Source organism: Lygodium microphyllum, chromosome 5 (genome assembly GCF_053477565.2).
Source record: "Lygodium microphyllum isolate KBCC chromosome 5, Lygodium_microphyllum_v1.1.10, whole genome shotgun sequence".
NCBI classification, from domain to species: Eukaryota; Viridiplantae; Streptophyta; class Polypodiopsida; order Schizaeales; family Lygodiaceae; genus Lygodium; species Lygodium microphyllum.
The window spans coordinates 68,928,218-68,940,635 of NC_141139.1; the positions used below are offsets into that span (position 1 = coordinate 68,928,218).

Here is a 12,418-nt window from a genome sequence, read left to right on the forward strand (position 1 = left end):
GCCGCTGAATATGGTTAGTTTGAGTCATGAGTCAGGAAGCCAGTGAGCACCTTCCTACTTTGTCAATTAGTTCCTCAACATTGGAATCACTTTGAAGATTCCGTGGCTAAAGTATGCTTTTGTTGAGAATGTCTTTTTCAATTGTGGTTTAGGGGAGCTCTTACAACTACCCCTTAAGATTAGCCATGAGCTACTTTGGGGCCTTCATGGTGACACATCCTATTTTGGCCGTTGATTGTTAGTTTGGGTCATAAGTTAGGTAGCCAGTGAGGACCTTCTTACTTTATCATGGATGCATAAGATTATATATCATTATATTCGTCAGACATCCCTTCTTGTTTATGCTGGGGATTAGCTAGTAACCTAATGATGCACCTAGCATAGGGCTTGAGGAGCCCTCATCCTTGGTCTGTTTTGTGCTTTATTAGAGTTATGTTAGGATCAAGGGCTTGTTTCAATAGTACGCTATTGAATGATAGTAAAGTGTTTAATTCCATAAGGCCAAGAGGGCTAGTCTATGGGTTCTGAATTGTTATATTCCTTTAGTCCAAGGGGACCATGTGCTTGTTTGGTGTGAGTACATTTAATGCTTTTCTGTTTGAGTGATTACACTAGACATGTTTGAGGAAGAGTGCCTCGAGGAAGCCTTCACTTCACGAGAGCTTCTTGTTGCCATTCCAGGTGGTGTCGTCACCTTTCTGAGTTTTTTTCCTTAAGCTGGTGATGTTATTTGTTTATGTGGGGGTTCTTTTTTTTCTTTCTGGGGACTGATTATCAAGGCATGAAGCCTTAGAAATTGGTTAGGTATATTTGAGGGAGGTTTGAGAGGTTTTTTACCTTTTGTTAAGACATTGTCAGGCATTAAAGACCTCTTTTCAAAGGAAGTCCTAGTGACCATGTCCTTCCTCCCTGTTAGAAAACTATTTTAGGAGCCCTTGCTATGGTGACGGAGTCACCGAAGCCTTCGAAGATAAAAAAGAAGAGTAAGATTTGAATATACTACAAAGGTAAACAATACAAGGGTGTGTAAATAGGCGTTCTAATCCCTTAAAAAGAAAAGAAAAGAAAGAAAACTCATGAAAAGCAGACGATTATCACCTTTCAGAGGCTTGGTATGTTCTTGGAGACGATTCAAGATGGGACCAATGCCTTGTCTTCCTAAGGGTAGTAGGTAGCCAAAATAAAGTATAAGGAAGGTTGGAGTAAAAATAAAAGTAAGCAAAAAAGAAAAGGATTACACACTGCCTCGCGAGAACTTGGTAGGTTTTAGATGCCAAGTTAGGCCTTGAGGCTAATGCCCTGTTCTCCTTTGGTCACTCTACGCTTAGCTCCCTCCTTTTGACATGCTTGAGTATGTAAAAATTTAAAAGACAAATGTGTGTTTTTTTTTTTAAAATTCATGACTAGGCTATAGGAGTCCTCGCCTAGTCAGAATTCCTAGTCTAGTTGTCCTAAGTTGATAGGTAGTTCAAACCACCACTAGGATGACCTCTTTGCTAGTTCTTTCAACTAGTCCATGTTTTTCAATGGTTGACACGTGAATCAAAGTTGGATGGATCCTTAGTGACCGTGGATTTGCCATTCCCATGGAATGAATATATACTAAGAAAATAACTTTTTATAAGATTAATCAGTTTGCACATGAAAATTAGTCATTTTTTGTAATTTTCTATAAATAAATGGAGAAAATTAAAGAAAAATGGAAAAAATCAAAATTTTTACATCATAAAAATAAATAAATAAAGGTTAATGCCTGTGATCATATAATGGAGCTGAAGCATAAGGTTTAGCCTGACTTAAGACCTATTTCTTTGTTAGAGTGAGTTTTTATCGCTTTCAATATAGATAAATAAATAAATAAACCATGCCTATACTTATCAACGCATACAGAAGTTTAAACAGTAGGAGGTAAGGGATTGTTGAGGGTTGAAATATGTTAAATTTTGATGTTGAATGTTGCATATCATATATAGTTCATGGTTTTTTAAATTTAAAGAGATTAGTAGCACGAGGAAGCTCTGTGCTAGCCCTAAGCAACGAAGCACTATTGTGTGTAAAAGAAAAATCATGAAAAGAATTTCTTCGCACTTTAACTCTATTGATTTTCAATGAATATTTGTTTGAGCATGGTGGTCATATTCACATTTGTATTGATGAAACTCATGATATTGTATCATGGATGCATAGCACCTATTTGTATAAGTGAAGACCCGATGTTGAGACTGTGAAGTATCCCAACCCATAGGGCTGGATATTCAATTCCTTAGGGTTTATTTGATGATATTTATCTATTGTATCCTAGATCATTTTATCAAAAGGGTGGACTTTTTTTTGAATTTATTTTATGTTCATGGCACATCTTTGGGCCAATCCCTAAGGTGTAAGAGAGCCATAGTGGAGTTGCAGTAATCAACTGAGACTGTGCTCCCTGTGCGTGTGATACGTGGTGCATCAAACGGATATATTTAGAGAGTCCTTTTGGGAAGTGGGGGAAATAATTAGTCATTGGATTATGAAAAATGTACAAATGTAAAGTCTTAGACGATGCTCCTAGCCACGAGGTTGTGTGGGGTGGTTTGAGGTGAGTGGTAATGAGGCCCAGGCTAGTGGCTTAGAGCTAGTGTCATGCCCATTTTAGGTCCCGACAACTAGCATCGTTATGTGATCTAGAACATGACATTTCTTCTCTTCACTATTGAAGCCCTTTTCTTTAATGTCCTCCTTACTTCTTAGAGTCCCCTAGGGTCTAATACTATACATGAACTACATGGGTATAGCAGACAAAATCTAAGAAAGCAGTAGAGAATACAAAACAAATATGAGAGAAGAAAACTACTTTATATTCAAACAAACTGATATAAAAATGGCTCAATCCACCCATGTACTTTCATCGTGAAGCTTAGATGGCAATCCAGAGAGATGATATGCAAATAGATTAAGGCTAGCTAGAACAACTCTTATTGGGTGAAAGATAGATTTACCATGGCTTTGGAGGGGTCTTCCTTTTATAGCTGGAGAATGTAGTCTGATCTGCCTATCAACCTTTTTATGAACCTTTCCTAGTCCACTAGGGAGTTCTATCTTCTCTCACCCTTCTTTGATTTCTTTCATCTCTCCTCTCTCTCTTTTATCTCTCCTCTGTCCTCTCTCTCTTTCATCCTCTTTCTTTTGTTAACTCTCTCTCTCTCCACCCACTACCCTCTCTTCTTTCTATACTCTTTCTCTCTCTTCCATCTTCCTTCTTTTACCCTTTTATCTCTCCCATCTCTCCTCTCTCTCTCTTTTCCTTAAAAAGCTTCCATTTCTCTCTCTCTCTCTCTCTCTCTCTCTCTACACCTACTACCCTCTCCTCTCTCTTGTCTTCCTTCCTCTCTCTCCCATCTTCCTTTCTCTATCCTTCCTCTCCCTTCTCTCTCTACACCCTCTTCCTCTCTTCTCTCTCTACCATTCTCTCTTCCATCTCTCTCTCTCTCTCTCTACATACACAAACACACACACTCTCTCTCTTCCTCTCTTCTCTTCATATCCTTTCTTTCTACCACAAATTTATGTTCTCTCTCCCTCTCTATCTCTCTCTCTCTCTCTCTCTCTCTCCATGTCTCTCTCTCTCTCTGTCTCTCTCCCCCTCTCTCTCTATTCTCTCTCCAAATTTGTGGTAGAAATTAACAAAACAAATAATAAATATAAAATTTAAACCAACCAACCTTCTATTCTCTCTCCCTCTCTCTCTCTCTCTCTCTCTCTCTCTCCCTCTCTCTCTCTCTCTCTCTCTCTCTCTCTCTCCTATCTGCCCTCTTTCCTTTCATCATGTTTACAACAAACTTGGAATAACATTATTCTGGACTAAGCAAAAGCAAAGAAGAAAGAAGATATTTCCATTTTAGCAAAGCAAAGAAGAATTTGATGGAAATAAAGAGAGAGAGAGAAGGTAATGCACTCACCTTCTTCAAATGGCATGGAGAAATGATGAAACAACAATGTGTTTTTTGGGGTTTTTTCCAAATTTTACTAGTACTGGTATGTGCATCACAATTTTTTTTGAAATTGTGTTGAAATGGGCATGATATATATTTTTAAAATGATGTCAAAATATGTGCTACTGTGTGCAATTGAAATATTTTTTAAATTATGATTAAATATGCACCAAAATATTTATCACAATGCATATCAACAAAACCTTTTCCCTTGAAATATTGGAGTTTTTCATCGGTATATCATTCATCCCTTGTGAAATATGCTGATTTTATACCTTACAACTGTCTCGAGAGTTATCATGTCAAAAAACCCCCTTTATGTCTTGTGTTTCTTAAAATCAACAACCATTATCTACTATAATATCATTCCTTTGAGTATTTTGGAATCTTGGTTATACAAAACTTTCCTAGAAGGGGTTAAATGCCCAACATAATCCTTTCCTAAAACTCATGCCTAATCTAAATTAATGTCAAGACCAATACAACCTTAAGATCAACAACAAATGCTGTATGTTTCTTGAATGACCCTAGTAGTGCTTATCTTTGTGCTTTATAATAGTTGTCTAGGTAGCAAAAAGATCCTATCAATGGCCTTTGGTCAAGTTTTGGCCTATTTAGACAAAATTCAAACTCAAAGATGAGAAACATTCTCACGTTAGAATTTTTTTAAGCCAAAATTAAGTCATCACTAAGATTTTTCCAGACATCCAAAATAGCTTAAGAACTATTTTAAACACAATTTTGATACATGTTGTCATTATTGAAGCATACATCATATTTATTGAATGATATAGGGTCGAAACCACATAAGGATAGATCACATTCAATCTCAAGAAAATGAGAACTAAAATTCAAAACAAACTAAAAACAAAGCAACCTTCTATTCTCTGTCTCTGTGTCTCTCCTTCCTTTGTTTTTTTTCATTTTATCTTGTGTTATACAAATTTTAAACAAAATTATTTTTAAAATACATGCTTTGTGGAGCGCTCACACAAGGCATAGGGGGAGATTGCACCCAATTGGTCTCTTGTTCATGTCGTGCATGCTTTCTACCTTAACTTTTGTGCAAAAAGTAGAATTTTTTTGTTCTTGGGGACCTTCCGGCGCTCACTACGCGAGCATACAGCATCCGATCTGTGCACCAAAAAGGGAAAGCAATCTAATTATAAAACTCCAAGAAAATTGTCGAATGGATGCTCTCCACTCTATGTTGAAGACTCAATAACCATCAAATTTCTCTGATCCAACAAAGAATTTGAACGTGCTGTCATTTTCAATTTCTACTACTGCATCTTATACAAAATAGTGAGCTAGTCCATCTTATGCCAATGTACATATATTGCACAATGTTGTAACTTCTTATGTGACTTCTATCTCAACTATTGAAGAACCAATTAAAATGGAAAAGGGAGAAAATACCAATCAATCAAGAGTAGTAAAGAGGTAATAGATGTAAATCTATTTGTGCATAGCTCTAGTAAGTTGAAACATTCTATTGTCTTCAAACTAATTACTTATAGAAAAGACCACTTGCTATATCTTAACTAACCTAGGAGCCTTACAACAAGACTAAACTCAAGCAACAACTCATTGCCAATGACGTAGCATGAATATAAAAACATTCTAGCTTGTCCATGCAATAGTAAATAAAGCCTATCACGATCTTGAACTCAAACTTATTACACTTATCCCTTCATATTGCACCAATCTCTCTTCTATCAAAGTCCAAGATTAGAATCTTGTTCTTGATGAATTGGGATGCCATCAGAGTATCACTGAACAGGTCAAAGGTTGCATCAGGAAAAATGGTGAACAATGTAGAACCATGAAGACTACTAAATGCAGTCCCACCAATGTGGCTCCCACATCCCCCAGTGTAAAGGTTACTATACATAAGCTTTCCTTGAACAACAAATGGAAATATCATCCTCTACACCCTAAAGTTCTAGTTGAAGAGGAAATACATGCTACCAGTACGCTAGGAAGACAATACACAACATGGGATGCCATAATGCTATTATATCACATACCTAGCTGATAGGTCATAGGGCATAGATGATTATGCTATGGTTCAATATATCATGAAGATTTGTGCGTGGCTATTTAAATATATTTTCATAAATGTAATTCTAGAATTCTATTTTAATGTTAGTGTGTTAAATTGTTAGTGCTACATAACCCTAATAGACCATTGAAGAAGGGCATTTAAATGATGAGGAAAAGAAAATCCTTCTTCAATAAAGGATGGATGAGAGTTCTCCTCATCTAAAGAAGCATGGTAGTGTAAATTTCAACCTAAACTTGGTTCGGAAGGATGATAAAAAAAGGTTACCCTTCAACAAAAGGCATAGTTGCTTTCGAATTTGAGGGCTCTAAGGTTTGACAACGTCGTCCTCCCATGTGGTAATAAGCACGAGGTGAAATGGAAATTCCTTCTTCAATAGAGGACTTTGAAAGTTTTACTCATCTAAAGAAGGGCAACATTGTCAAATTTAGCCTAGAAGGACGACGAACCGAAAGGTTGCCCTTCAACACAAGACATAGACATTGATAGAAGGAAGTTGTCGAGACCTTCAGCCCTCAAATTTGAAAGGATCGAGGGCTGCTGGCCGCTGAAGGGCTTTTGAAGCCGTGACGACTTGCTCCCTTGTGGTAATAAGCGCTGTAGACTTTGACAAAGGACTCACGCGTTGGTGACTGCTTCGAAGGAGGACTCATCCGGCCTTCCCAAACTCTAATTCCGCATGCCCCGGTCGAGAGCGTTTCACGTTTGAACAAGAGACGTAGCAGCGCCGTTCAAAAGCAAGTTTTTCCATGCTTGCCGTTTCCTTGGATGGACAACAGACGTAGCAGCGTGCGACCGCGTCGGCCGCACACTCTAGACAGCTAATTCATCCACGGGTCGATGACGTCGTCCGCTGACATTTGAGGACGTCCCAGGACAACTAGTCATCTAGTTCTATCAGTACTTTGCGCTGCTAATTATATATAAGAGTCGGATCGGTAAGCGAAATATGAATCAAGACGAGGAGCATAGGCGCAGATCATAACACAACGCAACAGACCTTACATTTCACTCAGAGCAGACGTACTCCTCTTGATAGAGCCCGTACCAGAAACGTCACTCAGAGCAGTACTCTTAATAGAGGCCGCATCAGAAACATCAGGCTGCGCGTCCAATACTTTCTTCGATAAACGACACTACAAATTGTCCGCAAGCGACGATATGGCTGGTGCAAGCTGCTGCAGGTCATCGCTGGTAGCATCACTGGCCGTCGTGACAATGATACTGATGAGTATGACAAGTGAGTTAATAAATATTGTATCGGCCACTTCCTTCAATGTGGTAAACCATTGCGGGAGCACCCTGGGCGTGCAAGTGCGGGAGAACGCCGGCGGTCCGTCCATAGGGACCACAGGCTTCTCCCTGGCGTCCGGCGAGACAAGGTCTCTGACGCCCCCTAATGGCTGGTCGGGCAACTTGGGGACAGGCACGCCGAGCCTCCTGGCCGAGTTCACCATCAACAACCCGGCGGGCACGGACTTCTACGACGTGAGCGCCGTGGACGGCTTTCAGCTGGGTGTGGGCATGAGCATCACAGGCGACGGCGCCGGCGTTTCCTGCAGCGCGGCGCGCTCCATCTGTCCCTCGGGAAACATCAACGGCAATGCTTGCGTCAACCCCAACCGCGACGACCCCAACACCGGTTACGCCCAGAACGTGCGCGCCTCCTGCCCCGACGCCTACAGCTGGTCTAAGGACGACCACGCCACCCACGGCACGCCCACAGGGGGCACCTTCGCCATCACCTTCTGCCCCTGAATACCTACCTATCTCCATTAATATACGGCCTCCCGCACTAGCGCCAGCTAGTTATTATAAGCGACTGTGTACCAGACCAGCGGTGCGTTGTAATAAAACGTCCGTCGTCCGGTTAATATGCATTCATCTGACATGGCTTGACTTGGATGAAATTTCCATGGTCGAAATACTAAGTTCCCCATAGTGATTCGAGTATCCCTTATTACTTCGGAGAGTGCTTTAATAGGTGATAATTGAGTACGTAGTCGCAATCAAGAGTCTAAACACACAAAAGGCTAGATAATTCTATCTGTCATCATGGCAATGATCAACTGAATAATACACTACACACTAGATTGCAAGCTAGCAAGAATGTCGGCAGCTTGTCACGTTTGTACAATGGGAGTTATTTTTGAAAAGCAGGGTTCCATAGAGCTCCTTGGTAGGGGGCTTCTTTTCACAATATCATTGCACGCTTCATAGATAAAGGTTTGTGCGTTGCTAGAAGAATAAGGCCTTTATTAAGAGAGGCATGGGCATGGAACTATAACTTAATATATCATATTTGTGCTACAGACTTGTTTGATTTGGTGCCTAAATTTTCTCTCCCACAATATTAACATTATGTAAAAAATAATTCCTCTAATAAAACTGTTTGATGATTTAAGATCACTGTAAAAACCCTAATGGGTATTTAGAGCTAAAGACATGTCATATAGTCCTACTTACTCTATCAATATAATCTGATCTTCAAATTCTTTGATATATAAATCATATGTTTACGAAATGATGAATGTAGAATAGATGGATATGCTTATGTTTAATGAAAGGAGTTCTTGCATATCATAACAACTCCAAGACAACCATGCATCCAAGTTGCACAAGTCATGCACTCTCTCTCTATGGATGAACTTGAATATGATGAAATATGCATGATAGGGTTGTGGTTGGATCTCAAATTTTTTTTCTTCCCTGATTATACAGATTCATAATACCAACACTAGATTCAAATGTTATTGTCTATTTGTGTATGTGCTTTTGAGTCCTATGCACATTGAATTCAAACTTAGGTTTCTGTGAGAGACATTTTTATTTAGGATATGATTTATGCAAGAGCAAGTGAGACAACTTCACACACTATTAGATATTTGAGATATCTAGTAGTTAAATCATGGATTTTGCAAGTCTTGTAGTATTTATAGTCCTAACTTTTCATATTATTATGAAGCTATGGATGATTGTGGTACTCAATGCACTCCTTGAGGCAACCTATACCTTCATAGTTTTTTCAACAAATTTGTATATATGCACATGCGCAATCACTTACTTACAAAAAGTATAGCATAACAAGTCAATTCAACATAAAAATGTGGTCCTCAACAAGAAGTTCAGGAGTATTATGAAGTGCATCAACAATATTCACAATTCTAGTATGGTTGTAATAGGGAGATTTGTCAAAGATCATTATTCATCTATGTGTAGGGATTCTTGAGATGTATATGTATTCCAAAGAAAAATTTAGCCTTTATTTACAAAAAACACTATGTATGCAATACATCATGTAGTCATAGAGCTAATCTAACATAGACATTTTACAACGACACATGGTAGGTCAAGGTGTTGTGAACACTAATGCCTTGTTTATGTAGATTATGAGAAGTAAGACAAAAGGTCTCTATAATAGTTTGATGTCTAGAAAATAATGAGGCTAGTCAATGTAAAGCAACTTTAGAGCATGCATGTCTAAATATTGTATACAAAATTACTGTGCAAAAAAATGATTTTAACGTTGAAAGATGAGATTACATCGAAATGATATTTACAAAAATCAACCCAGAATCTAGTCCCAACAGTTTAGAACAACTCAAAGAAAAATAATGAGTGCAAATAGGCAACTTAGACCCCTTAGTTGCTAGTATTTAAACTCACATATTCTCTTTAGATTACTAGTACACCTTATGGCATGTATACCTCTTTACATATTGTGCTAATTTTGATAAGTGTGAGATGTTTATTAGATGGTAAATAAAATTTCAAAGCTACTAAATTTCATAAGATTACTAGTACACCGTATGGTATGTATACCTCTTTACATATTGTGCCAATTTTGATAAGTGTGGAGATGTTTATTAGATGGTAAATAAAATTTCAAAGCTACTAAATTTCATTAGAGACCTACATAATCAATACAAGGCATAAGGAAAATAGTAATGTTGATTTCTATTGCAGTTCTAAGAAAAATAAGAATGCAATACAAGCACCTATGGGTGTGCTCATATGCACTTGATGTATGTCTCAATATTTCTTCATGAAAATGCCAATGCAAATTTGGATATGCATATTGATGCAACTTAAATTTTTTCCCATTAAAAACACGTTTTATGCATATTCTAACACTAGTTAAATTTACTTTTGGTTAAAAGATCCTTGTTCTCCTCATTTTTATGTTATCAGAACTTGAGATACATATTTAAACCCTACTATATTTTGCATTTTAAACCCAAAAATCTATTGCTACCAATAGCTAGCACAAAGAGCTTTTTGGGCGATAAGCCGACTAGCAAAATGTCCCCCACGTACTGAATCATAGCACTCTTCAAGAATGAATGGTACCTCACAAGTACTACATAATGGTGATAAATATCATCTACAACTCTCCAATATAAGACACCAACTATAATCGAAAAGAGTAATGCTTGTTACTTGATCTTTCTCATTTTAGACTTTGATAAAGCATCCCTAGATCCTCATGTATATAAATAATACATTATAGTTGCATACCAAGAAGGGATGGAAGTTGTATCAATCTTGAATGAACCTTTAATGTAACTTCCTTCAGCCAGAATTTCCTTTGGCTCCCCAAAATCCACAAGAAATTCCACAATACCTTGCATCTTCAGTGGTTTACTCCTAATCTTAGAATCGAACTCTTGCAAAGTAATTAACCACTTTACTAAATGGTCAAGGGGCTACAATTTTTTTAGCAATGGTGTAAGCACTTTCGCCTTCGTGAAAAATACTACCTTCTCATAGAGAATATAATGCTGAAAATTTCTTCTTGGTGAAAACCATTACAAGGCACAATTTCTCCATGTACGTATAGTTGACTTCAGATATTCCCAACTTTTTGCTAGCAAAGGCAATTTAATGATACCAATTCTCTTTCCAAATTGGGTTAAACAATAGCTTATACTATGCGTTGTTGCTATTGAAAATATATAGAAAACTTCACCTCTTCTAGGCGCTTTTAGGATTAGTACTTTCACTAATTCATGCTTCACATCCTCAAAGGATACTTGATAGGCTTCATTCCACCCTGGTAAGTTACTCATGAATATATGTGTGCATCACGTGGATTCAAATAATGTATTTTTAAAATACAATTTTTATATATTTTTTACATATAGAAGGGTGTAATATAAAGGAGTTATTTACAGATTGAATAGAAAAGGGTTATGTTTTATTCATGAAAATTCCACTCAAACAGATAGTTAAAGGATATGAGGTTCGTCAATGGCAACACTCTATCTGGCACTGCATTGATAAATCTTCAGTAATATCCTAGTGATAATAGAAATTTGTGCACCTCTTTTAGAGTACATGGTGGGCTCATAGCAACCATAACCTTTATCTTTTCAAGGTTAGTTGCAATACTAACAAAACTAACCACTTGGCCTAGTAACAACCCATAGGATACCCCAAAGGCGCACTTTTATGGGTTAAGAGCAATGCAGAATTGTCTATAATGCTTAAAGCATTTCCTTAGAATGACAAATTGTCTTTTCCTTGTGGTGGCTACCCCAAAATCATCAATAAATATTTTTAACTCCTCTAGGGAGGTATCACCAAAAGTCTTCTCAATCGTTGTTCATTCCCAAGAACTAGGCGCATTGCATAGACCGAAGGCCACCACATGATATGTAAAAGTACTCAAGATAGTGATAAATGTTGTTTTCAACTTGTCTTTCTTACAGAATAGCCATTTGGGTGTATCCAACAAAGCGATCCATAAATTAATTACTCTCCCTACCTACTAGTTGATCCAAAATCTGATCAATAAATGGTAATGGATAGTAATCCTTAACTGTCTATTTATTGAGCTCTCTAAAATTTACGCAAATTTGAATCTGATTGTTCTTCTTTTTTATCAAAACAAGTGGTGAATACCATTTTGTGTGTTGAACATAAAATATTAGGCCATCTTTTCGTAGTTTATCAATTTCTCAAATAGCCCATCCCTTAATTCAAAAGGCATATGCCTTACTTTTTGACGCATAGGACAACCACCTTCCTTTAGAGGAATTGTATGAACAACCACGTTGGGAGGAATATCTCTCAGCTCATCATAACTCCACACAAAGATATCATAGAATCTTTGTATCAAGGACACATAGTCCTTTCTCTCATCTAACCTAAGCATGGACCCCTACTTTTATTGGTCATGAATCATTCAACGTGGCAAGGTTTAACTCAATTACATCCGCATCTCTAATCCTCTCTTGAGCTTCTATTGGCCCATTCAAATTTATTTGATAAATATCCTCCTTGGTGGACCCCTTATTGGATTTATCACCTAATGATGACTCTCTAGAAAATGGAGCATCTAATGTGTCTAACTTTGATGAGGATAAAGGAACTCTCT

At 37.7% G+C, this 12,418-nt stretch overlaps 1 protein-coding gene across 1 annotated transcript; it reads left to right on the forward strand.

Moving 5' to 3' along the window:
• Positions 1-7,010: 7,010 nt before the first annotated feature.
• Positions 7,011-8,176, forward strand: LOC148035942 (pathogenesis-related protein 5-like). Its single transcript, XM_087679050.1, has one exon. The coding sequence runs from the start codon at positions 7,201-7,203 to the stop codon at positions 7,795-7,797; it is 597 nt and encodes a 198-aa protein (XP_087535176.1). The 5' UTR covers positions 7,011-7,200; the 3' UTR covers positions 7,798-8,176.
• Positions 8,177-12,418: the final 4,242 nt, after the last annotated feature.